Here is a 26,632-nt window from a genome sequence, read left to right as displayed (position 1 = left end):
CTATAACGAAGAGAGTGCTGCTGCTGTTGAAAATGGAGGTGAGGGAACTCATCAGGGCTGCCATCATCACAGCAATCATCAAACCCCGGAGCCCTGAGGGAGCAAAAAAAATCAGGACTAAACCTTCATCCTCTCAGCACTGCTTTAGCATCCCAATGGCTGATAACGGCAGGAAGATTTCAGTGACCTTAGGATGGATAAAAGCAATCTGATCCTGCATAGAGCTTGGCTCAAGCCCACCTCCTTAAAAGTTTCTCACCATCAGGCATGAGCTCTATCACGAGTTTCGGGTAGGCAATGTTGGAACAACCCACCGCAGCTCCACAGATCCTTCTACAGATGCTTGGGTCCACACAGCCCACTTCATCTGTAGGAGACATGAAAAGAACAAGAAGTCACATACATTCTATTGAGCTGCAAGATGTATAACCCAGGGGAACAAATCTTGATGCCCTGTGTGAGTTCATATAAATCTGAGGTGAAGCTGAAATGTAGCTAAAGCAAGTATGGGCTTCCTAACCAGGGCATTCTCCCCAGGAAGTGGTGTGCTCTGAAGGAATAAGCAAGGAACGTTCCTTGTGAGAGAACATGAGGGGAATTCTGTTTTTTCCCCACAGAGGAGGGCTATTGCACAGAGGAGGAAAGGCTTGAGAACACGTGTGTACAACAAGAATGCATACAAGTATGCCTGAGGTGTGAAAGTGCTGGAGGACCCGTGTGGTATTAGGGCTCATAGCAGGTGTAAAGCTCTACAGTGAGAAACACGAGAAGGCTTACCTGGGTAAAGAGCTCTGCTGATCATTCCTGGCATGACAATGAAAAACATAGGAAAGATTTTCAAATATCCTCCCAGCACTGATCCACCCTTGGCGTGGGAGAGGTTCTTGGCAGAGAGAGACCTTTGAACTATTACCTGCAATTGGTCAGAAAGAGAGTGGGAAGCAGAACAGAAGCACTTTAAAGAGTGCAGAATCCATCCTTCCTATCATACTCATGGATGACTTTCACCTAACAGGATCCCAGGCTGTTTTGCATGTCAATGGCAACCTTCCCATCTCAGTGACTGCAGCCTGCTCAGAGTGCTCAGAGCTCAGTGCACAGGCTATGGGAGAGGGCAGAGTGGAAATTTCCTTACAGAAATAATTTCGCCCTTGACTGAAATGAAGCCACCCTGGGGACTGGAGGCAGCAGCTGTACGGCAGCAAGAGACAAGCAATGAAGCAGACTGGTCTGATTCGGTAAAAGTTCAGTGGTGGGTTTTGGTGATTATCCCACCTTGAACAACAATAACAAAATGTAGTAAGAAATAAATACAGTTTTCCTTGTTTGTAGCTTGGATAGGGATGAGAAATCAGAGACCTGCTGGAATTTGAGTGATTTATCTGGAGATCTACACAAGGTCACTGCAGAGCCAGCTCCAGATCATACTGCTATATCCTCATCATGCAAACTGCAGCCCACAGGAGGGTAAAGTTGGATGAAAATCCCCAGCTCTCCCCAACCCAAGAAGTGCACAAAAGTAGCTGCTTGCTGAGAAACTCTAAAGAGTGGTCTAGTCCAGTAGCAGAGGCAGTAACTCCTGCACAGCAAGACACAGTCATGTTTCAGCTCACAGATCTACAAAGTGAGGAGTGGACTGGAAATAACACTACAGGGGGTTCTCAGAGAGGAAAAGTCTTTCTTTACCTGGTCGGTGCACCAGCACCAAAGAGCCAAGACAGAGAGGCCAAATACGAGGCCAGGCCAAGGAATGTCACCTGTGATGGGGTCCCTGAACAAATGAAAGGCATCCTCACGTGGGAGGTGACAGGTTGTGTTTGGGACTATGACCTTGGGTATAGCTGTGCTGTATTTCTCCTTAAGTCCTTCATACCAGCCAACTTTTTCAAATCCTGAAAAGAAAATGCCAATAATTTAGTTTTATTTCCTTATCTGAGTCTAATGATTGTGCTCTTTTTACTTATCTTCTTCCTCTCATATCTTTACTTTTCATTCTGCCCTTGCTTTTGGCAGTCCAAGTGTGTACAGAACTAAATTGGATCTTGCCCAGAGTCCTTGTGGTTTTAGCAGTGTATCCTGGAAGAGGATCAATGCAGGAAGACCTCTGTTATCCTAATCCCCACAATGTCCTCAGCACCTACTCTTTGTTCATATGCCCTCCAAGAGCTGGAGGAGGAGGTATGAAGGGAAACATGGGTTAACTGTATCTCTGTTTGCCAGGAAGACATAAAGCAAAGACTAATGATGGTCTGTTCCTTGTTATTTTATTTTTTTATAGTTCTCAGTTACACCCAGGTGAACCCACAGTTAACTCCCAAAGTCAACATGGAAAATCAGCAGAATTGCTCTGAATTTACATGAGCACAGTGAGAACTGAAACTGTCTCTGGGGATGCAGTTCTTTAAGCTTCTTGGCAATTCCAGACAACCCCAAAGTAGGGAGGCGAAGTTATCCAGAACCTTACCTCCAGACAGGTAGTACAAAGCATGAAGGAAGTCTGACTTGCTGGCAAATGAGGATTGTGCCAGTGCCAATTCTCTGAGTGATTAAAACTCATTTCTGCACCTGCCCTGAAAGGGTGAAGTACCCTGATAAGCTCTGATGGGCTTGGGATCATTAAGCTAGTGAGTGATGCCACTGCAGGTTCCCCTTACCTATAAACATGAGGACCAAAGCTCCCAGTACCATGATCAAGGTCTGCAGTGCATCTGTGTATATCACAGCTGTTAGACCACCTGTTAGGAGAATGATAGACAACAGATAGAGTGTGTCCTCACTTACATAGAAACCTGTATTTCATCTGGGAAAAAGACTCCCTTGGCCCCAGCCCTGTGATTTCAGAATGGATTAACTGGGGAAGGCTGCCACAGAGCTGGACCCTATGGCCCTATAGCTGCCCCAAGGCCTCCCAGGAGGAACATCCTAAAAGGTTTGCCCACAGTTTAGTGTTTTAAAGCCAGCAGTTTACCTGCTATAGTGTAGACAGCGGTCACAGCTAGCAAGACCACAGTGGACAAGTAGAGGTTCCAGCCCAAAGAGACCTGGATGAATAATGCTCCAGAAAAGATATCTGTCTGGAATATAATCAAATAACAATTTGAAAAAGGAAGTTTGATAGCAATACTTTATACAAGCGAAATCTAATAAAGTAGGCTGCAGCCCTCTGCAGATGAAAGCATTGACAAGAAAAGACATTACAGAGGTGAAGTGGGAGAGGAGGAGAGTGTGGGAGTGTGACAGTAAACCTTCATGTTCTCAGTGAAAGGAGAATGCTTCCTTGATATCAGAGCTCACAGTGTCTGGGAGCAGCAGAATGAAAATCAAAGTCCTTTATCCCAACAGACCACAAAGCCATCAAAATGAGGGCTACTTTACAGGCAGCCTTTGTGGCACTTGATCTTCATTGACACAGAAAGACAGAGATGGAAACTCCCACACCATTTAATGCCTGTGAAGCCAACCATGGTGCACAGGATCCCATGCTTTGTGGACATAGAGCCTGTGTTTGTACATGCACAGAAGGAAAGGGGTTCTGAGCTACACCATGTCCTGGTGACCTAGTGGCCGTGAGACACTCCCAGCTAGAAAGACCTCTGAAGTATCACTGGTATCCTATGCTATGATTTATTTATATGAAAAGGTCGGCAGCCTGATTCCAGTAAAACAGGTCACACCTGCTGAGAACCTCCCTAGAAATACAGAAACCACCATCAGCTTTGTTTTGTTTGGACCTACTGCCAGAGAGATTGAAACCAAAAACCAGGAGAAACCCAGAATTATACAGATAACATCGTTCAGATGCAGAAGGTGATATGGGAGATGTGTACGTGTTGGGAAATCCACCTAAAGAACGACCGTAAACCTGATATGGGGTGAGATAGAGGTAAAGACATTTGGAAAGCAAGACAGAAAGGATAGGACAAGATTTCCATAAATAAGCACCTTAAAAGCAAGCATCCTATGCAGCTCCTGCTCTCTGCAACCCCAAGATAGGACAGAGACTGTCAGGACACTGCAGGAGCCTCTCTCTATCTCTTGTCATTGCTCGCCCAGCAGGGAATGCAAACAGCTCTCTAGCTGTACAGGATCAATCCTTCGACAACATTGCGCACTGAGATCTCTGCTGTTCTTTGTAAGCAGGGAGGGCTCTGCAAAGTACTAGTTGCTAACTTACATGTGGGCAAAAAGCACAGGGAGAAAAATCTTTCTAGTATCCAACTGCCTGCTGTCCAGCCAGCTGCTAAATGAGCTCTCTACAAACAAAGACACTGCGCTTAATAGAAAGCACCTATCATGCCCATAAACTCCACCAGCCACATCCATCAGCCTCATATGAATTAGCTGCACAGAGAAGAAACCACTGAGATGAAACAGCAATGACTGGGGCTAGGGTCCTGCTCTGGAAGGCACTGGCTAATAGTGCTGTGCTGAAGGTTATTCAGAAAGATCGTTCTTTTTTCTCCAGATATACTGAGGGTGTAGCTGTGCACATTGCGCTGCTATAGGAGCATTCCATGTACTCAATTCCACTCCAAAAGTCACTTTCCAAGGCTTCATCTTGGGCAATACTCCAATCCAGAGAGCAAAACACCTGGGGGCAGTGACAGCAGCAGTGAATGACACAGTCAACACTTGGGAAATCCATCCTATACTTCCAGCCTTGAGCTCATTTTAATGCACTTCCCAAAAACTGAGACATGATAAACCTGGAAGGACACTGAAGCCAGCAGCAAAAGATGCCTTATATCCATTCAGCATCTTTTGAGGCAGTTTGAGATCTGAACACTTCAATAGGGTCTAGTCAACACCAATTTGTGCTGCCACAGAGCAGTCAGCTGGAGACAAGAGACTGACATTTTCAGTCTCTGTAATGGACCTTGGAATACAGACCTCTCCCTCCAAGGGCACAGGTAGGGCTTATCAAATCTGTGAGCATAAGTTCTTCTTCTTTATTAATGGCATTTAAATGAAATGAAATACCCAGCAGCTTACATTGCATTTAACTATCAGCAGGGTACAATGCTGCAAGCGATCCAGGAAGGACACTGAGTTTTCTCTTAAGCCAGAACCTATTCCTTTCCCTGTTCCTTTCTTATACAGCACCAGTGATAGAAAGAATGAAGAATAATAGTAACATAGCTGAAAAATCAACTACAAAAACAAAAGCAAAACAGTTTCTAGGACAATGCAGGTTTATGATAATTTAAGAGAATTTCATGTCTATAGGATGCAACCAGCCAGATCCTCAGATGGGTAATGCTGCAGTTCCCCTGTCTACATTGCCCAAGATTTGGTTTGATAGAAGGGAAAAATAGTCAGAAAAATTGTGGCATTTGCACTATTTTGTAATTAGTTGCTGTACTCCTATATATTTCTCAGCGTGCACTGCTGTGTAATGACTGGTCTCTCTCTCAAGCTAGATCTTCATTGTCAGTGTAGAGGCAGATCTTTACGTGAGCAAAGTAGCACACTAACACAGAACCACAGAAAAACACTGATCCTGTTCCTGGTAGCTGAGTTGATCCTTTCAAGGACATCTGAGTTATCCCTGCTTTGTTCCTGGATGACCTACCCCTTCCCTAGCCAAAAGGGCTGCATATGGTGGATACATACGGATATCTTGGTGAATATGTAGAGAATGAGGGACAGCACAGACATGTAGATTTGTATCCTCTGCCCTCCAAATCTCTTCTGCAGATACTCAGGCATAGTGACCACTCCAGCTGCGATGTAAACAGGTACAAAGATCCAGCCAAGAGCCAGCAGAGCCCAGGTAGCCTGGTAAGGACAGGGAGAAAAGAAAGGCACATAATTCAGCGCACCAAAACACCTTTCTTCTATTATCTCCCAGTGGACAAAGAAAGAAGTGTGAGGCACTATGCAGTGTATTGGGGAAGAACTCTTGAGGTTTTTTTGTCCCTGCTCAGAACTTTTGGTTGAGATGGTGTGTTCCGTTCTTCCAACTTCGTGTTGTTTTTGGTGGCCTTAGAAATCATTGATGCAGTGGCAGTGAAGAGTTAAGTGATTCAGAAAAGGATGGGAGCATCTGTTTGTTGCTTGATTAGCAAGTGATGAGGCTGAGGCAGCAGACTCTCCCTGTGGAGCATAAAAATAAGCAACAGCAAGACTCTGCTGGGATGTTCTCCTTTCAGGCTGAAGCAGATCTGCTTCTGTTACTTGCAGATAAAGGGGCAGTTCAGCTGCTTCACCACAGGTGAAGAGTTTTTAGAAAGTTTTAAAGGCATCTCCCATCATGTATTTCCTCTCTGAAACCCAGCAAAAGCCCAGACAGGAGAATCTGAACTTAAATAAAAGTCACGGAATTATCAGACCTCACTTCCTTCATGTTCTGGACATTACCTTCTTTTCCAAATACCTTACATTAGTCAGATTTTACTTTGATTGGTTCTTTAAGTTATCAGAAATGAAACCGAGCCCTGGGGACGGAGATTGAGTGTGATTGAGGAGAACAGCCGTGTCTCCTGCAGTGGCAGAGATTGGCTCAGGTAAAAGATGCCCATATGATCCCTGCAGCTGAGCGATGTCCCATGCTGAAGGAAGAGAATAATGGCATATCCTAAGGTCCCTTTCCAATTTGAAAGAAATGAATCTAAACTCATGGAGTTAGATTTGCCTTGACATACAATCTTGTCTTCGTGGGCTTCTAAAATTACTCGAATAGATTTACTTAAAATACAGTGATATGTCTTACATGCATCAGCCTGAAAGCAGGCTCAGATTTCTTCACAAAGGACTTAAAGGTGATCTTAAGGGTTTAGAAAAAAAAATAGCTGCAGTGAATAGATAACTCAGGAGAAAGCCTTTGGTGGGCCAGGTCCTGCTTGTGCTTGGCAAGTATCCGGCACCATTAGCAGTCTCTGCTGATACAGACAAAAGATTTAGAGTTAGGTGAGTGATGTTTATTGTGAGGCTGGCACTAGTCTCTCTTCTCATCACTGCAGCTGAGAAATATCATTAGCATCACACACAAAGGGCCTGGTTTTCATGCTCCATGTGGTGTCAGTGGCAATTTTCCAGGGCATTTCAGTAGGGTAGAATGAGACCTGCCTTCACACCCAAACGTTCACCCCAGAGGAATCACTTTTTGGCAGCTGACAGGTAAATGCAGTGTTGCCGATTCTCATGGTTTTGCACTGAATTTAGGAGCATAAAGTCCCTATTTCCAGAATCATGCGATTAACCACGTATATATTCAGCATTCATTATCTTTCATTTTAGTTTCCATAAGCAGCAACTAAAGCTTAAAAATATGGCTATGTGCTTCAGGGAAGGTCAAAGAGCTAATCATTTAAGTGGATTCCACTTAAACTAAAAGAAACGGATTTTGTGTTTCTAAGGCTGTCTCAATTTCTGGAATGTTCTCTCCTGAGGTTTGAAAACTTAGAATTGTAGAATCACTAAGGTTGGAAAAGAACTCTAAGATCAATTCAGTCCAACCACCCATCTACTACTATATTACCCACTAACCCTGACCCCAAGAAATGGTGTTGCCAATACTCTTAGTGTATAATGTTGGAGAGAAACCCACAGTCCCTTTGCAAACCATGATATCCTAGTAAACAACATAACAGACTCTTACATTCCACTCAAAGCCCCCGACAGCAAGACCCCCAGCTGCTCCAGTGCCTGCCAGGCCAACGAGTAAGCCACTGCCCACATTGCTGGACATCAGTGATGCTCCAATCTGAAACACATGGCACAGGCACACAAAATCAAATCACCATGTGGAACTTCTGTACCAGCCCCAGTACTTCCCCCAGGTGCTCCCTTCCCCCAGGATGTTTATCTATCTCCTTGCAGGTAGGTACCTGAGTGTTAAAGGACAGCTGGGTTTTCCTCCCTCAGGTAATCAGGGTTCACTTTGGCAATGGTTCTCCTGAGATAAGCATCTGCTTTACAGGAAATGGGTGGCTGAGGGAAGGTGGTGGCAGCCACTTAGTGTCTATGAAATGTGAGGGATTTCTTAATTCCCTTGGTACACAGCTGGCAATGTGAAGCCTTAATGACCCTTTGGGATCTGCTCTCCACATATTGCAGACATCCTGACCTCTTTTGGTCTTGCACTGAGCATGCATGTGGTGGTTTGCATAGCCATAGGGATTCTGTTGAAGCTCATTCTAAGGCAGGATATCCTTGAACTATAGCCAGATCAGTGTTGAAAATGTGCTGGCTTTTTATTGTTTACCGTGCTCACGTGGGTTCAAAGATATTCAGCTCCACATTATGGAATGTGCTAATTCCTCAAGTTAACTTTAACACTGTCCCTACCATGGCTCATTGACACTCCAATTGGAAGAAAGCAAACTCCAAGGTGATTTAAACACAGCAGACTTAATTACCACTCTTCTTTGGCATATAGCCTCACTTTCTTCTGTACACCAATGCCAGATCTCTCAGGGTCAAATGAGAAGTGATGCTAAAGACAAGCTGAGCCTGTTTCTCTCCAGACAATGTTTGCTTTTAGCTACATCTTCTGTGAGGAGATTTTTCTCTCCCAAGTACTGCAAAACTGAAACAAAGGATGATGGAATTTGATCTGTTTTTCATCCTTAAGCAAGGTAAAACATTAATACGGAATGAACACCCACAATGGATCCTGCCAGCAGCTCTGCCTTCTTGTCTATGAAAACTTCTGATTAGAGAGCTGGCTGCTGCAACCTGAATTTGCCGCTTAGGTAGCAATTGGTGCATTCAAGCAATGTAAACTCTTTTCATGATATCTACATCACACACAAAAATACAGAAGGTGATGTACAGAAGGAGCAGCAACGTAACACTGGGGCTCATTTGAGGCAAACACACCACAGAAATACGTCACCCCTGTAAAAGAAAGTAGATGTAAGCTGGTCACATACTCAAGGTGAAGGCTATGAGGAGCTGACCCTGGAAGAAGCACTGCAGAGTCAGCGTCAGCTCTCTAAATGGACTAACAAATTCCAAAACTGAACAGTATTTGAGGTCGTTATGGACCTCGGGTTCTAAGTCGAAAGTGCCAAGAGTCAGGCTGTACCCAGCAGAGTCTGTGGCTACTTGCAGTTTGAGCCAAAAAGTACAAGAAAAATGTTTAAAAAGAACTTATCTTATAGACACATACGTGTGTCTGATTCATTTAGCCTTGTGAATTTATGGGCAATGCACGTACAAAGGGAAAAATGATTAGAAAGAAAAAACCCACTGTTTTGGTTGAGAAGTGCATTCTGTTACCCACGACTCACTAAGGAGATATATGGTACTGGAGTTTGGCATTGGCTGAGAAGGATATTTATTCCCATGGCGGTTTTATTCCTTTCAAACTTTAAATTATCTTTATATGTACCTTTCACTCTCAAGAAAAAGATGCCTTCAATAGAACCTTTTTCTTCATAGTGAAGATTTATACTTTGGTGGTTTGAAGTTTATATCCCTTACATCGTTAGTCGATAATCTTGACTTTGCTCTAAATAGCCAGGGCTCAGATAGTCTTGGGCTTTGGGATTATTTTTACTTCAGTCTTTAAATGCTCTTTACTGGATAGTACATTGCTAGATTACCTAATGCTCTCTCAGTTTTGAGGACAACAGAATCTTTGGTGACTTGGAGCCAAAGAGTTTGAGACCCAAATGGGCAGCCAGATCTCCTTCACATCCACCTGCATGCACAGTTTTATTGCTGCCTTTAGCAGAGGAATTGGAAGTTGAGAAAAAAATTGAAGATCCTGAACTGCCCTTTGGACCTGGCAGCTTTACACCACAGTCCATCAGCAAAGTTGCCTGGGGTGATTCCTTATGGATCCTTTTTACCTCAAGGCTGTGGTCAAAAAGTGAATGGACAGGGTCCTAGGCCTACCCTCCTTACATTTAAAACTGCTTTCAAACCACGAGAGCAATGCATTTCACTCACAGGCCACCAGGTCATGGATCGTCCAGCAAGGAAATAACCTCCAATGGTTCCCCGGCTTGCTCGTATTGAGGACTGGAAACACAGGAAAAAATGAAAGTGTTTTCCTCCATTCATTCACCCTCAGGCCTGACCCAGTGCACATCCCAGCAGCCTAAAACATCCTTCAAGCAATATCTTCTGCCACCGTAGTCCATCTTCTCTGATTGCTGCTAGCTTACCCTTCTCAGAACAGTATTTTGTAGGTGGCTTTGTGGCAGGGTGAAGCATAGCAGCACTCAGACTAGACAGCAGCATTGCCACCAAGCTGGGAGAAGCTTGAAGCTTTGGCATCCCCATCAGCTTCCAGAATTGCTCAGAGCATCTGTTAAGCATGCCAGGATTCAGCCACTGGTTTTGCCTGTCTCCATACAGATTTCTGGTAGTCTAGGCTTGGAAGGAAGCCACTTTTACCAACTTAATGACTTCTGGAATGTGCTCAATGGGAATGAGAAAAACACTTCAGCAAACCAGAACACTACAGATCTCTATAAAAGAGGCCTCCACAAAGCAACACGAATAAATAATTGCTAACCTTTCCAAAGCTTCTAATGTCCCATTTCAGCCTTCTCACCCCTGGCCCCAGCATTCCTTTTGCCTTGGTCCCATTCCTGTACACCCTTCAGCATGAGATTACTTTGCAGCACAGGAGGATTACACCACCCTCAGAACAGCCTCCAGGGGGTGACCCCATAGTGGTCTCCATGTTGGGACAGAGGCTCGTGGGTGTGTCAACTCCCAGACCTGCTCATTATGGCCTGGGATAATGGTGTGTGAAGAGGATGCCTTCTGCAGGCAGACACCTTTGTACCCAGAAATGGTCTGGAAAGAATCAAATGCTGCCCCAGGCAGAGCTGAACCCATTCACCGCAGACACTCACCCATATTCCAACAGCGAGGACAAAGACGAAATACAAAACCACCACGATGATGTCTGCTACCCCAAAGACAGCTTTCGTCTCCCCTGGCAGCACGGGTGGCTCCATGGTGGCTGGGGTCGGCTGGCTCATGGCTGTGGGAGAACTAATGATTTTCGCCTTCACAATGGACTTTGGTGCAAGTTCGCCTTCATCGCTTCCCTTGTAATAATTAACAGGGTGAAGAAGGTGTGAGCGGGGAGCCCCATGCTGCAGAGACCAGCAGCTAGATGAGCTCATGTGAATGTTTGCTGTGCAGATAGCAACAGGGGAAGCGCAGGAGACAGATGAGCTTTTTGGCACGCACGTAGTCAGCAGCAAAGGAGTTAAGCTGCTTGCGTGACAAGCAGAGCTGCTGCCAGATCCCCTGGATGGCTCCAGGAAGCTGCAGTGCAGCAGGAGCAGAAGCTGGCCTAAGCTACAGGCAGGTGGACCTGGCTGTGCCCCACTGCAGTGACAAACTGCAAACAACACAGACCTAGAAGAACCCTGCTTAGACATGGCTGCAGGACAAAGGCTTTCTCCTGGCAGCCCCCAGTGCTCCATGCAGAATCATCTCCCACCTCCCCCATTTTCTCTGCCATCGATGGTTCCCTCCACCCCGTAAAATATCAGACATCTGCAGGCTTCATTTGCTCTTGGTTGCACAAAAGGCATCAAAACCGCTCTGTCTTTTTTTTTATTTCCCTCTTTCCCAGCATTTTCTGGCTACGTACTTGCTAATTAATTGCGCTGCTAATGGAAGGCCCCCTGTCCACCTCCACTCCTGAGTCTGAAGCTCTCTGGGAGCAGTGCCTCCCCATAGTCTCATTATCTGCAAGATGCTTTTCAGGACTGAAATGTTTCAACAACCTGAAGTACAGTTACCAGAAATTAAAGCCAAAATCCCCCATTGCAAACAGGCGGATCTCTGCACACAGAGCTCATTTACACTCACCCACACAATTCCCTCTTAACATCGTGACACCCAAACGCATGGAGACTGTAGCTTAATCTTGAAATGCATCTAATTCCTGCCCAAGAAGCACACAAGCCAGTTTCTCTGGTCTTCCCAAACCAGGAAGCCTGCTCTTTATGGGGAACACAACTCAAAGCCCTCACCCAACCTGACCCCTTTCACCCCACCATTCCAAGGTGCTGAACAAGCAACGATTAACACTTGAAAGCACTTAGAAGCACTTGAAAGCTTGCCCCATGAAAAGTAAGTCCACCTAACAAGCCATTCCCAGCAGCTCTAAGGTATCACGAGCCTGCTGAACCAATAAGCATGACATTGACTTCAGCCTGAAGGACCCTTCAAGTATTATTTCACTGACTGCACCATCCCAAGCCATAGAGGTGACACCACTGTTTGTGCAGCAAGGTAGGATTGCATTGGTTTCATTCTGAAAACAGAACATACCTTATCATTGGCTATGTCCTCCTCTGCAGCTGGGCAGTCTGGTGACCCTCCTGTCTTGGTCCTGCTGTGCTGCTCACAGCTCCTTGGGGTTGGCCATGGAGGTGTGCTCCTCCCACAGCCCCCCAGGATATGTCCCACGTCCCTGCCCACAGCCAAGGGTATGACGCATGTTGGCAGTATGTGACGCACTCCCCGACTCTTGCCTCCAGGTGAGTAGCATGGTGCATAGCTCTGGTGGCCCAAGCAGCAGGACAGTGCTCACCTGCTGTTCACAGTGCTCTTAAGTCAACAGTTGTGCCCATTCACCACCAGGAGATGTGGCACTCCCTGCCCTGAGAGAGGATGGGTGGAGAAGGAACTCACGTGCCCAGGAAACAATAAACACTCAACACAGTGACAAATAGTGAAAGCTATTACAGCAGCAGAAGCTTGGCAGGTGCAAGCAAGCAGGTCTCTCTTGATTCCTAGGGAGGCAAATTCCTTTGCTTCCTCTCTTCCCTGTGGAATATAGCAAAGCACCACAAATGATCTGGGTAGATGCAAACTTATCAAACTATCCTCTTCAACAGGCAGAACAGCTCAGAGCCTCCAGGCTACATCAGCAAAGCCAAAATTTGCTTTCTTGCAGCCAAGGGATGGGTTGGTTTCTTCCATCCCTGTGGATGGTTGTGGCTGAGGAAGAGGCTGTGTCGTAGGATTGGGGTGAGCTGGTGGGCATGTGGACAAGGCTTTGCCAGAGCATCATGTGTAGCATAAATATGCGTAGGTGGAAGCAACAGCTCTGCTCGTAGGTGTAATGCATGCAGAGGACCAACACAAAGGATACAAGCCTCCATGCTCTCCTCATTCCCCTCATAAGAAACCTCCTTCATCTCCCAAAAAGCTTTTCCTTTTAGGGCTGGGAATGTCCTTGTATGGACATCTCCTTGGCCAGAGATGACCTTTTACCACCAAGCCCCCCTCTTCCCACACCATAATAATATTCAGGCAAGGAGCAGAGCAGACTGTGTAGGAGCAGCAATAGCCAAACCCCACTGTTCAAGCAGTATCTCAGAGCTGCAGCCCTCCTGGAGAACAGCATCACAGCTCCATTAACACACTCTGCTCTTCTTGCAGCAGAAGTGACAAGACCTTTAGTGTCTTCTTGTGGAGTCTGTTCCGTGACTCACATCACAGCAGCTGAGAATGAGTCCTTCAGGGATGGGAAATTAGAAGTGGCATTTCAAAGAGTGCAGCTGAAAATAATAATAATATATTTAAAGTAAAATAAAATAAAACACTGAAGAGCAAGTGTTTCTGGGGGAAATGATGGTTGGTTAAGTGACAGGCAATTATTTTCACAAATGTTAATGAATGAATGGACTTCCTCTTCATTATAAAGCTACTTCACAGTTGTCAGCAAACAGCTCCAATGACAATTAGTGGATTTCTAAAAGGATGGAGAACAATGCAATAAGGGAAGACAATAGCCAAGCCTTTCCTCTCACCTCATCTCCCAGGGCTTTTTTCCCCTGCAGCAGGGATGGGAGAGGCACTCAGCTAACCAATGTTTTCCTCCTATCCCTTTCTCAGAAGGAATATCTCTCGAATTTAAAACCCTCCGTTTTATTCTGGTTTGATGTGACTGGGCTTTAAATGCATATAATGCTTAAAGACAATGCTTCAGGAGCAGCAGGGCTGTGGAAGAGGAGCAGACCCTGGGCAGGCAGGCAGTGCTACCACAGCTCTTTTCTTCCCTCTGCAGGCCACAGTCCGATTTTCACTCCTGGACTGTCCAATGAGTCTGAAGCAAGTCCAGCATTTCAGCTCTCCCTGCAATATCATTATGTCCATCCCAGCAGGTGGAATGAGAGGTAACACCTGTTTGCTCCGGCCTGAAGCAGGGTGTGTGTCCATCACCTCCAGTGATGGCTGGGAAATAAAGCTGAAAAGCCACAAGCAGAGCTTCAAGCTTCAGCTGCCCAGAAAAATAATTCTCAGACCAAGTAGACATAGGCAGGATAAAATATGTCATATTTACCAAGTGAATTTTCTGACTAAGAGCCAGACTTTGAAAGATATTAGCAAGGGTAAAACATTAAGTGACAGAACAAGGACGTTTTAGATGAAGGATGTTGTTCTCCCTTTAATTTACTCCCCTGTACAGCCTTGCAAAGATCTCAGCAGAGCAAGTGTCCTTATTGATGGATACGCTACCCTTGTTAAGATGGGACAATACACTTATTTACAGCTTTCATCATTGTCACGGAGGCACAAAGCAAACACATATAACTAATGAAGATTTAGCTATTACATAATGTCGTTGCCAACTCCATGCAGAAGTCTGGGTAATAGCACTGGGAATAAATCATTTTTTCTAAGAGCTCTTTTAATGAATTTAAGACACAAAGAGACCTGCGTGTAGTTTGTATTAGGACTCTGGGTACTACTTTTCTGGAAGGGTGGTTCAGGTTTGGAGTGCAAATGAAGTATGGTCTGAGGAACACTGAAGGAGTGGAAGCCACACAGTCGCTGCAGTGTGGGCTGTGAATTACAGCATTTGAGGTGATGCTGCACACCGAAGCCTTGCTGATCTGCAGCCATTAGCTACCACCAGCAAAAAGGAGAAGTAAAGATAATGAATAAGCAAGCAGGATAAAAAGAGGAGCTGCAGAGGAGTCCGCCTCATTTCACCAGACTTCATCCAAGGAGGAATGCAGAAGGAGGCTTGTCGTGCTGCTGAGCCCATCAAGCTCCCCAGCAAAGCAGGTAAGCCAATGCCTCCGAGCCCCTGCCAAGGGTATGTGTTGTTGTGCTACAGGAACAACCAGTTTCCCTTGTTGTTCTCCTGCAATCTGCTGTTTGAGAAACCAGGAGGAACTTAAGCTGATAGGGGTAAAAGCTAGAGGTGGTACATGATCACCCAGAAAGCTCCTGTCAGACAGGGGAAGAGGTGGGCTTATGCCCATCCTTGTTTCCTGGTGCTGTTTTGCAGAACACTATTCCAGATTAAACCATAAGGAGCAAAGCAGCATTTGCAAAAAAAGCACTCCCTATGCACAACTAAAACGTGATGCAGTGCATTTAAATTTACACCGGGCAGCCCATTTCAAGAGAAAAGGCTCCATGACAGGACCACAGATGTCAACAGCCCGTGTGCTTTGGAAATGCAGATTCAGGCAGGTATTGGCAGCTTTGATCCATCTGTGTATGGTGACTGTTTAGAAAATCCTTCTTTACATCAGGACATCAGGGAGAAAATGCCAAAGAAGAAGTATATCCTTCATTTTAGAGTTAGGAGCTGGAATAAGAACGTTCTCCCTTTTGACAGATCAGTCAATGTTCGGGCACTTGATGGTTGGAGGCAAAGACTGGCACCAACCTGCTTGTTTAGAAAGACAGAAGCTCAACGGGAGAATCAAGGGAAGGCTCACTCCCAGCTGCTGCTTTGTCCCAGAGCTCTGCAGGCATTTAATTAACAATGCACTCTCTCCCCTGAGGTCTTCAGGGCTCAGAATCTTCTTGAGGGTCTGGGGCAGCAGCTCTTTGACAATTGGCCCATCAACAGGACTCGCTGTTTTTCACACCTGGGCTGTGTGAAAGACACGTTTCATGTCACTTCCCCTCATTATGGACGCTCAGGAACTGGGAATGAAACCCACATCTTCTGAATCAAACTCCTCAATATAAGACCCTCTTTTTAACTGCAGTGAGAGCCTGCTAGGAAGCCTGTTAATTCATTTTTGCTTGGAGTATTTTTTCACAGCAATCTGGACAGATATGTCACAACTATTTATTTCCCCCCAGCTAAAAAGGAGAGTTTTTGAAAGATGCTGCATATCCTCTGACCAGTTGATACAATAGATGCCAAAAAGCTCTAAGGATAAAAGATATATTTGAAGTGAATACAGTCTTCTGAGTTACAATCCCTAAGGAAAAGAACCAGAAAAGGAGGCAAAGCGAAAATGGTTGCTGAAAGAATGAAATACATATATATATATATATATATTTAAAATCGAACTTAATGGTTTGTTACAGTATGAGGGGAACAAGGAAACAAAGTCTGGAGCTGAAGGAGTTGTCAGGCAGTGAGATAGGGTTACATTTCCTCCACACGGAGCCTGCAGTGCTGGCTTGATTAGGTGAAAGAACTTGGGAGTGCTACAGAGAGAGCCGCCATGCTCCCTGTCAACTTGCAAAAGCTAATCAGCATCCCAGAATGACAGCTCCCTCCAGGGCGAGATTTCTTAAAACAAAACTAAAATAAAGCAAAAATAAGGAGCCTCTTCGGCTGAGTTTCAAGCTTAGCTTCCCACCTAAAAAATACTAGAATGAAATAGAAAGACTGTGACGTTCCCCGTCAACACCCTCAATGCTAATCTGCGCCCTGATAACAGTAATAATAACTTCTATAACTCCTATACGTTACTCAGGCAGCCTGTGTCCGGACGAATACATCTGGCTTGATAAACTACTGCCATCAACTTGCACAGCACGATGAGATTTCACGTGGGAGGATGCTGCTGTTTTGTGATGCCCTGGAGAAGCTGAGGACAAGATGTGATAAAAATCCTCATGCAGAGCTGAATTTCTAGGAGGCAGTTTTGAGTACATGGGCCTGATGCAATGGAGACCAATACTTGCCTACTGGTCACACTGTGGCTGGCCACTATGTTACATGATGCTGGTTGCCAGCCCAGCCTGAAATGCAAAAATCTCCACAAGCCCACTGTTCATGCTGCACTGGGCAATTGCTACTTATGCAATATATTTCAGACCACTCTAACACGCAGCTTTAGTGGTAAACATGCAGCAGAATAGCTCTGAAGCTGCACAGCTAGATTATAAACAAGCAAACAAAATCACAAGTAAGGCTCTAGACAAGTATCTTGCTTTTTTACACCTGAATGATCAGAAAACAGCAGAAACATATTTTAACAGGTTGTTCCCCATCTACTCCCCACCTCCTCAAGGCAGAAAAAAGAGGAAGATTAGTTTCCAATAAATCATGCGATTTAATGCCATGCTAAAATCCTGCTTGCTCGTCAGCAGTCTGCTGCAGTTATATCATTTCCCTTACACACACCTTGCAAGAAGGTCCTTAGACTTCAAATGGCTCTGTGCCACCCATCAAGCACTGCTGTGACCAGCATGGGATGACAGCATCCCCTGGCCCCAAGGATGCTCAGCTTCACACCAGCTGGGAAGCATCCCGCAGGAAAATATTGGCTGTCTGGCTCAGCACAGTTACCAGCAGATGGCAGCTGGAGATCACAGAGGTACCACTCCACAGCAATAAGGAAAGAAATCTAGGTTTTCTCCTAACTGCAAATACATCTTGTGATTAATGGGTGACATAGGCATGGGCATAGACTTGGAAATGAGCAGGGATGCAGCCACCCCACTTTGAAAGCCTAGCTGATGGGGGTCAGCAGTGGGAGGTATCAGCTACACCTGCTCACCCAGGGGCGCCTCCCCCCTCATGCTGCCAGAGTCAGGGGTCAGCCCAGTGCCTGCTGCACTGACCAGTGCATTGACCCTCTGTCAGCAGTTCATGGTGGGCTGAGTTAATGTAGCTGCCTGGGGCACCCTCCCAGGCCAGGTAATAGAATGCTTCATATCAAACTCTAGCAGATTATGAGATATCCCATACGTTACAAAAGTCCTGAGGGCAGGATGCATACCCACTTCCAGGATGAAAGGAAGAACTGAGCACCTGCACCCATAGGGAACCCAAAGCAAAGCCATCTCACCTATGGGCAGTCACCATGGTGAAAAGCAGATGCTGGGGTAGATCCTGCCTTCCAGCAGATACCAGCAATAGTGTGTCAAGGTCTAGACTGCTGTATGGGAAATCACAGCTTGAACCTCTGATTAATCAGCTGAGGCAAGTGTTGGGTCAGCTGCAGGAGCACAGGTGAGAGTAATTTAGCTGTGCTCCCAGAAGGGGTGGAGCTCAACTCCACCTCCTCTAAGACCTCATTTAAGGGCTGACCAGCACTGAGGCAGCTTCTCCTGGAGATTGCTCCCCAGTGAAGACTGTCTCAGCTTTCTGGTCAAGGCATCAACTCTGGTGAGTTTTCCTTTACTAATAACCTTTGAATATCTACCATCATCTTTGTTAACAACTTTATATTAGCCACCCTTATAATGGCAGACATTGCACAGTGTAAAATAATGTCTATCCAAACACATTAGACAAAGATCAGGTGATATGTTCCTAGTAGGGTGATGCTTGAGGAACCCATGTCACAGCCAAATCTGGGTCCATCTTCTTCCTGAGAATCCTTTAACCCCCATGAAAGTCCTTCCTGTCCTGGATTCTTGTAGTCTCCCCCAAGAAGTAGAGATGGCTCACGTGCAGAAAGTTCCCTTGGCAAGGACAAAAAAAGTAATGGAAACATCCTTCATCTGAACACTGGCGCTTCAGTTCTGCAGGAGCTAATGGGGCCAAAGAAGGAAGTAGACAGCACATCAAGTACTATGGGTTTAATCCAACCCATTTCTCATTTACCAATGTCAGCCTCATTGGCTTTCATCTCTTTTTTTATCTATGTTCTGTCTCTGCTTTGCCCCTTCCGGTTGCTTCTGCTTTGATCTCTTGAACCTCTGTAATCCAGAGCTGAACCCATGATAGCTTTATAGTGAAGAGTTTGCACATTTTTACTTTATTTATTTTTCTTCTTTCTTCTCTGAAACATCAAGCAGATTCCATCTGTGTAGATAATAGAGGTTTTAGATGTCTAGCCTGAGCAAGTGCCCCTTTTACCATTTCCCATAGACCCTTGGACATCTGCATCCCTATGCTGCGGGGTTTTGCTTTCCCCTGTCATGCTGCAGTAGTAATACCCACTAGGTAGGTAACTTGGCCCTGACTTCCACATGATAGCAGAGTTCAGGAAGCTGGATGTTGCTGAAGGAAGGCTCCATATCTGTATCATTCTGACTCAGAGCTGAATAGCACAGGTCTGCTTTCAGAGCTTTGATGGACAGTGGTTATGAGAGGAGCAGAGTCTGGATACACAGCACTGGGAACAGTTCTGAACAGAGCAGAGCACCACCAATGAGAAAGTCTTTCATGAGAGTCACATGACATTGTCTCCCCGGTTCCTACTGGGGACCTATCTCTAACCTACTGCTTTCTATCAGAGAAGACCAGTTAATGCCCTATAAACCAAATAGGGAGATTTTTATTTCTCTGTTTGTTTTGCATCTGGAACAGCTGGATAGAGACAGTAGCCTGAGAAACTGGCTGAACTTCTTGATGCATTCAGCTGCCTGGCCCTATATTTGTCCTTCAAATAACTTGCCAAAAACACAAACAAGCCCAAAACAACAAATCAGTGGGAAAAAGAACCCAAACAAAACAAGGCAGACTTCCGTTTTCAGCCTTGCCCTTCTGCGGTGGCTGGCCTGAAGTAGTTTAATCTAAACCAGGCTTCAGCAATTGCTGGAGAAAGCAGTGTCCGTGGTGGGTATTTAGAGAATGGGGCTTGCCTGCCTTACACCATCCAGGGGTTTATTACCTGCTGAAAAAGCTTAATGTGCTTCAGGTGTTACATGATGTCCAGATGCCGTGGTAGAAGCAGCTTGGAGAGCACTGGTGATAGAAATGCTGCTGGGTGAATGCAGAGACATTAGTGCCGAAAGTGATACTCAGTCCCCACTCATCTATTCATACAAAAGCATAGAACTGGCCAAACTGGTTAAGACCCAAGATCCATCCAATACTCTACAGCAGTCAGCAGTAGCAGGCACTTCAGGAAGGCTATCAGAGCAGGGCAAGCACACTGTGACTGAGGGGCAGTGATTTGTGGGGCTGGGATTTCCTGAGCCAGACATAGTGTCTTTGTATTTAATAGCCCCTGGTGAATTCAGCTTCCAGGAACTTGTCCAGCTACTTCTAAATCTTTTCATACCTACAGTTTCCTGTAAAATCATCTAGTGCAATTGTCAGCCTGTCACCACCGTATTCATGAACCATGTCCCTCTGTGTCTGAAGCTGTCAGATGCCATTTAGGGTTAGACCTAGATCTAGGTGATATATGAAAGATGGATGGATAGGTAGATGGATGGATGGATGGATGGATGGATGGATGGATGGAGCCAGAAATAATGTGGATATTATATGCAGAAGTGCAACTGCCAGTAGGCCACAAGCAGGATGTGTTTTAAGAGCGAAGACACAGCTCCTTACATACCTGGCTGTTAGCAGATCACCAGTTGTGGCCTGAATTATGGAAGAAGTCAGTTTTCAAGGGTGAACAGGAACATAATATGGGAATAATCTGTGTGGTAAAGGAAGGACAGTATGGAAGAGAATGTGTCTGTCAGGTGTGACTGAAGGCAGCATCCCTCAGCAAGAACGAGGAAATTGTCTTCTAAGAGCTTTATTCCCACTTTATGTAAGGAAGAGAGAGTAGCAGGCTGTGGGTTGCAAGCAAGGACTTGGAATCAGGTCTCTTCAGTGGGCTAGAAATGATACCACATCCACTGTTACAGTATACAAAATGGCTGATTTCTCTATGAGACAAACCTGGCAGATGCTGCTGTCTCTTCCATTCAAATATTAAGAGCTTTCTGGCTAAGATCCACCAAGTGCCTTAGCATTTGCAAGGTAAAAGTGTCTTTAAATTAAGCCACTCAAGTTCATCCTATCAGAATCATCTGCATCATTTCCACCCCAATCAGGAACAGCAGTGGAAGGAACTATTCAGAACACTATGGCTCAGGCACGGGGGATTTAGAAATTATTCCAAAATCCACATACGGTAAAGGTGTCACAGTGCTTTATTTCCTCACCAGCGCCACTGATGGAGCAGAAATGGGGATGTTTTCTAATTATACTTCAATTTCCAGAATTGCTTAGCTCCCATGTAGGCAATAAAGTCATTGGCCAGATGTGGGAAGAACCAGCAGAAAGGTTGGTGCTGAGCAATTGTATGTCACCCCTTCCTTGAATGAGAAATTCAAAGCCTCCTCAGCTGTCTGGCAGCCTTGTCTGAGTCTATTTATGGATCCAGAGCAGGTTTGAAAGCTACATGATTGACCTCAAGCACACAAGATAGACGGTCAGCACATTTTTGTGGGAAAGTGGAGTGCAATTCAAGATTTCTTGTAACGTTTTTTGTTCACCTGACATACGCGCTCCAAAGACAGTGAAAGATGAGAAAATAATATGAACTTGATAAATGACCAAAAGAAAGTTTCCAATCTGCAGTGGTTCCCATTACTCTTCTTATTCTTGGCATCAGCAGAGTTATGGCACTCTTTTCTCCCCCCCACCCAAGCTCTACTCCTACTTAACGTGTGTTTTTTTTCCCCATCAAATTCACAAGAGTGGCACCTGGGAACATTTTTACCAATGGGAAATTGTCTGAGCAAGTTGTCTCTTTTCAAATACGTTTTTTTAAGGAACTGTGGAGTGAATGAGAATCGTAGTCATAACACGGCTAAACCCTCTTTGTTTAACTTAATGCAATATAATAATCTAAGTGTTGCAGCACAGCTCCTTGCTGTGACATCCTTTTTCCATTTGCTTAATTTTCACACCAAATGCACACTGTTAATAAGCTGCTGAGAAAATACGGCTCTTGTGACAAAATCCAGAAACGGAGACCCTGTATGGTGTGTTAGATACACAACTCTTATTTGGCCTGGCAAGTGGCGCTGAGATTAGTATTGCAGAATAGATCCATTTTTCTTGCTGCCAAATGTGATGGACAGATGCAAAGGGAGGGTTGGAAATGTGAACGGGAATGAGAAGAGTGCAAACAAAATAAAATCACTGACAGAAAGTTACATGTGAATTAGAAGAGACATGTAATTACCAGCAGGGAAATGCAGGATGCGGGGTGCTTTGTCAACAGCCAATGTTGAAATAAATGTCATGCTGGCCATGAAAACTGCAGGATTAAACTCCTCCTGGTGATTTATAATTTAAGAGAGAATAAGGCAGACAGACACCCAGTGACTGGGCTCAAAAGAAAAACTCCCATTGACTTTAGTGGGGTTTGGAGCTGGTCCAGAGCAGTAAAGGTTCAAATCCGATCTCTGGAGCGAATAAGTATATAGCCACTGATTTTAATCAACAGAATCAGGCTCTTAATCAAAGTTTGTTTTACATTTCCTGCTTTTTTACTCATTTTGTAGCAAATCTGGAAGTCATATTTGTTTTTTTGGGGTTAGTGAAAGTAAATAAAGACTGCCATAAAATGTGTGACATCTTGAAATTAAAGCACAGCGTAACTAAGGAATATAACCAAATATTTCCCTCTCGTTTTTCCCCAACCAGCCCAACACTTTAGCAAAGCTTGAAATAAAATCTCTTTATGTACAAAGAGATTTTGGAAGCTCCACAAACTGTCCTGAACATTGCTGTGGAAGGGGGTTGGGCTCAAAGGATTTATTCCTTCAAAAGGAATGCAAGTCCATCCCACTGTGTTAAAGCTGCAAAATATTATATAACTTACAGAAAACAATATACAAACAAAGAAGACATAGGACCGTGGAAAACAAAAAATATAATGCAAAGGCACAGGTTCCCAGGTGCTTATGGGGCTTATCCTTCCTATATACCTTTATCATCGTGTGACTTTTCAAGCTGCAGTTGAAGAATATATTTGCTGGACACTGAATACTGATATCCAACATGCAAAAGCAAGGACAGCATTAAGAAAAATAGCAGTAGAAAATACCAGCTTCTGCCACACAAACCCTCTCTAAGTGTCTCGAGCATGGCTTAAATTAGATTGGTGTTTGTGAATGAAGTGTTCAGCAGCTCATTTCCTATGTAGAAAAGGCTGTGTCCACCTCTGTAAGAGCAGTTCTTTCTTAAGTGCATAGAAAAGAAAACAGATGAATGCCATTTCTGTCTTCTGGAAGTGACAGCAACAGCCAGATTTCAAATCTTAAAAGCCTATGACTTTTTATGGAAGAAATGCACCAATTTTCTTTTCATACAATAATTAAAACTATTTCTGTGCATCTTTTGGTATGTGCTTAGTTTTCTGCAGCCTACTGGCTGTAGATTTCTACAAAATCTCTTATCTTTATCTGCTAATGACAAATAAACAGGTGATGAGATGTTTGCAGTGTTTCAGAAGTTACACCAGGCCTTGCCAAAAAGCTCCTGGGCAGTTCAAAGGACTGTCTGAAGGGATTACAGCTCTCTCTTGTTAATGGAATCCCCTGCATAAGAGCCTGGCTCTATGGAGCTGCTTCAGAGCTGTGGGTCTGTGGGCAGAGTCCTTTCTAGAATTCAGGACAAAATCCTTCTCTGTTAAGTGTTCCTTTTATGGTTATGTTTCTTGCATAGAACTACAGACAGAAGTCTCTGGAGCAGAAACTTCAGGTGGACAAGAGCCAATACGTGGAGCAGGTATTGTTCTGACCCAGAGACCATGGCTGTGAAGATCAAGGAGAAGAATGACTTAACACAGTGGGATAGCTAGAAATCACACAGCTGAGATGACAAGAAGTCTTCATGCCAGGACTAGGAAAAGAAAGGAAAGCTGAAGAAAGAAGGTGTGAGATTGGCCCTGCAGTTGAAATAAAATGTCCTTGTAGCAGTCACTGTGCTACATAAATAGTAGAAAAGTCTCCTAGTAAAGATTTCTGCTTAGAAGAAGGTGGATGCATCTCCAAGTTCCTTGCTGCTGGAGATGAGAAGTCAACACAGCTGCAGCCAAAGGACAAAATCACTCAAGAGAATATGAGTTAGTTTGTCTGCAGATACCACAAGTGGAGACAAACAAGAATCACAAGGACAAATAAAATCTACAGTAAGTAATATCCTGAACTGTAGTGATGTCTGTCACCTTGAGACTGTGATTAAATCACAAATTAGTTGCATTTTCTGTTCGATATTAAAAATACCTTTAGAGCAGACTTTGTGTAACAGCAGCACTGTTGAAAAGAAAGGGTCCTGAAATATGTCTTCATACCTTTCTGTGCATGTGCACAAATATTAAACTGTTTTCTTTTCAGACACACCGCTGCACTCTGTGCTTGTTTGGATGTTGAACCTGGAAACTTCTCAAAGGTTTTGCATACGGATAATTCACGAGTTAAAGCCCAAATTGAAATGCCATGTTACAACTTGTAGAAATGTTAGACAAATATAATGACCATATTTTCCAGTTACCTGATACCCACTCAAAACATAAAACCTAAAAGAAAGGAATTGTTTTCATTGCTGTTAACCAGACAATATCACTCCAACTAAATATAGTATGTGATGAAACCAATTTAAATATTGTCCAAGTATTTAACACTGTAAATATTGGACTTAACACTCCATAAAAACAGGCTTTGATGATGCAGGCTGACAAAAGGAGACTAGTTAATTGCAGATTACATCATGGCTAGGACAGCACCACTGCTAGGACAGCCACGATAAATGTGAAGTGCAAAGGAAATCTAATAAAATAAAAACAGTCCCTGCTCAATGTTCACCTTTATCAGCTTCTTTAACCTTTTCTTTGCAAAAATAAGTGGAATATGTGGTCCCAGATAAAAGCGTATCCTGAACTCAGCGTGTTCTTGAAGCTTGCATTTAGGCTCCGATTCATACATTTTCCAAACCTGCATTTAAGTTCAAGATCCGTTTATGTTCCTTTCACTACAATGGAACTTATGTGTACTTCTGAAATTTTCCCATGGTGGGAAGCTTTCCTGAGTCAAGGTCTGAAGTCTGTTAATCTGCCATAGCTTTTCCAAGGTATAACTGCATGTTACTGCAAAGAGTGGCAGCATCCGCTGTGGCAGCCATCTGAGAAAGTACCTCAGTGAGGAGTCAGGGAGTCATTGCTGAAATCACTGAAGGTGATTACAGTGGCCTATGCCTCAGTGGTTGCCACCATACTTTGAATATAAAGCTCACTGAATGTCTTCCAAAGGCCAAGAGCAAGCTGGTCACAACTGCAGGCAGTAGTGGGATGCAGGCACTCTTCCAGCTTCCCTCACTTCCACTATATTTGTCTTCCTTAATTAACCCTGCACCACCTTACTGACCCAAAGACATGGCAACAGCACCATTGAGAACAGCAAGGATTAAGACATTTGCGTTATAATGCCTCAGCCATGAGGTCACAAATGCCCTTATGTTCTGTTGTGTTATGTTGAGTTGATAATGGAGAATGATAAAACTCCCACTTTCTCTCCATATTCAAGTGAGCTAATGTGTCTGGGCTCATGAGATCCTGGCAGGCAGAGAGAAAGCAACAGTGCAAAGTCCCCAGTCTCGGGTGTAATCAAATAATAAGGCTGTTTGAGGACATTACTTGTTAACATATTAGCAGGTACCAGGGGTAAGTGTTTATTTAGTCCTGGTGTAAAAGCATGTCTAAAATGATTTATGCCGGAAGCTGTTTCACAGCAAACAGGCTGCTTTCATGAAAGCAGGTCAATCACCATCTCCCATCTGCCCTCATAAATCATATTCAGGTGCTAATGTAACCAAAAGCTTTGTATAATCCGTACAATCAGCATGGAGGTCTGGGTGGATACAGTAATAGCCTGCCTCTGTAAATGCCTTCTGCCTCTAGGGGCTGATATTTGGGGAAGTCAAATGATGGATTTAAAGACAAAAGAAAATAAATAAACTGCCATGACAAGTAACAAAGTGTACATATAGTTTTCCAGCCATATTTTGCATACACAGGAGTAACTTGCCACAGTCCAGATCTGCTCCTTGGACTGTTTTTGCATCAAGATACCCTCCATAAAATCAAGATACCCTCCATAAATATGCCCTAACACAAATTATACCACGATTTTAATGTTACAATGACAGATACCAGAAGCACAGTGCCATAAACAACAGATTGGCATTATGTGTTCTCCACAACTCTCAGTTACAGGTCAATGTCACGTTTTTGACCTTTTTCTTCATGCTGGTGGAGTATTCCTGTGGGAGATGACAGACCTGAAAGGACCTGTTGGACCTACATCCAAAGTACAATAACATCAAGCTCGTTTTGAAACTTGTTTCAGATCTTTTTTTTATGCTGTTTTCTTCTTTATCCTCCCTCCTCTTGTTTCTCTTCTTCTCATAAGACTACATTTCTCTTCTTCGCAGTTTTCAGACTGAATTTGATGAGGGTTGAGACAACTTCCACAAAAAGACATGGTTAAGGACTTAATGGTTGGTGTTCCAATACCTATTAGGAACCTATTGATGGACCAGGACACCCAGACAGCAGGGAATGATCGCATTGCCAGGACTTCAATAACTAACTGTTCTTCATTATTTGTGAATCATTTTATACTATTATGAAGTCAGAAAGCATTAGGAATTAATAATGATATTGCACAGCACAAATAACAAGTTGCGCAAAAATCAATGAAGAATTGATACAAGCAGACTGAAGGCAAAACTTGTTGAAACCTGGTATTT

The 26,632-nt window shown here is 44.2% G+C and overlaps 1 protein-coding gene and 2 long non-coding RNA genes across 3 annotated transcripts in view; 2 read left to right on the top strand and 1 right to left on the bottom strand.

Moving 5' to 3' along the window:
- LOC116653752 overlaps nucleotides 1-2,245 on the top strand; it is a 7,924-nt gene extending 5,679 nt beyond the window's left edge. The window contains exon 2 of the long non-coding RNA XR_004308150.1: nucleotides 1-2,245. This exon is cut by the window's left edge and continues 927 nt beyond it. This is a non-coding gene — a long non-coding RNA (uncharacterized LOC116653752).
- Nucleotides 1-11,910, bottom strand: part of SLC5A9 (solute carrier family 5 member 9) — a 19,657-nt gene extending 7,747 nt beyond the window's left edge. Inside the window, 12 exon segments of the mRNA XM_015870509.2 lie at nucleotide 1; nucleotides 4-93; nucleotides 260-367; nucleotides 778-913; nucleotides 1,687-1,892; nucleotides 2,655-2,735; nucleotides 2,969-3,074; nucleotides 5,614-5,778; nucleotides 7,601-7,705; nucleotides 9,901-9,972; nucleotides 10,818-11,015; nucleotides 11,791-11,910. The exon segment at nucleotide 1 is cut by the window's left edge and continues 57 nt beyond it. Of these exon segments, the coding sequence (XP_015725995.1) occupies nucleotide 1; nucleotides 4-93; nucleotides 260-367; nucleotides 778-913; nucleotides 1,687-1,892; nucleotides 2,655-2,735; nucleotides 2,969-3,074; nucleotides 5,614-5,778; nucleotides 7,601-7,705; nucleotides 9,901-9,972; nucleotides 10,818-10,946 (1,199 nt within the window). The 5' untranslated portion in view covers nucleotides 10,947-11,015; nucleotides 11,791-11,910.
- A 6,347-nt stretch (nucleotides 11,911-18,257) lies between these two features.
- On the top strand, nucleotides 18,258-24,375 carry LOC107317583. The gene is made up of 2 exons (XR_001556938.1): nucleotides 18,258-18,307; nucleotides 23,552-24,375. It is a non-coding gene; the product is annotated as an uncharacterized LOC107317583 (long non-coding RNA).
- Nucleotides 24,376-26,632: the final 2,257 nt, after the last annotated feature.

This window comes from Coturnix japonica, chromosome 8 (genome assembly GCF_001577835.2).
Source record: "Coturnix japonica isolate 7356 chromosome 8, Coturnix japonica 2.1, whole genome shotgun sequence".
Classification (NCBI taxonomy): Eukaryota; Metazoa; Chordata; class Aves; order Galliformes; family Phasianidae; genus Coturnix; species Coturnix japonica.
This window is presented reverse-complemented; position numbering and strand designations above follow the sequence as displayed.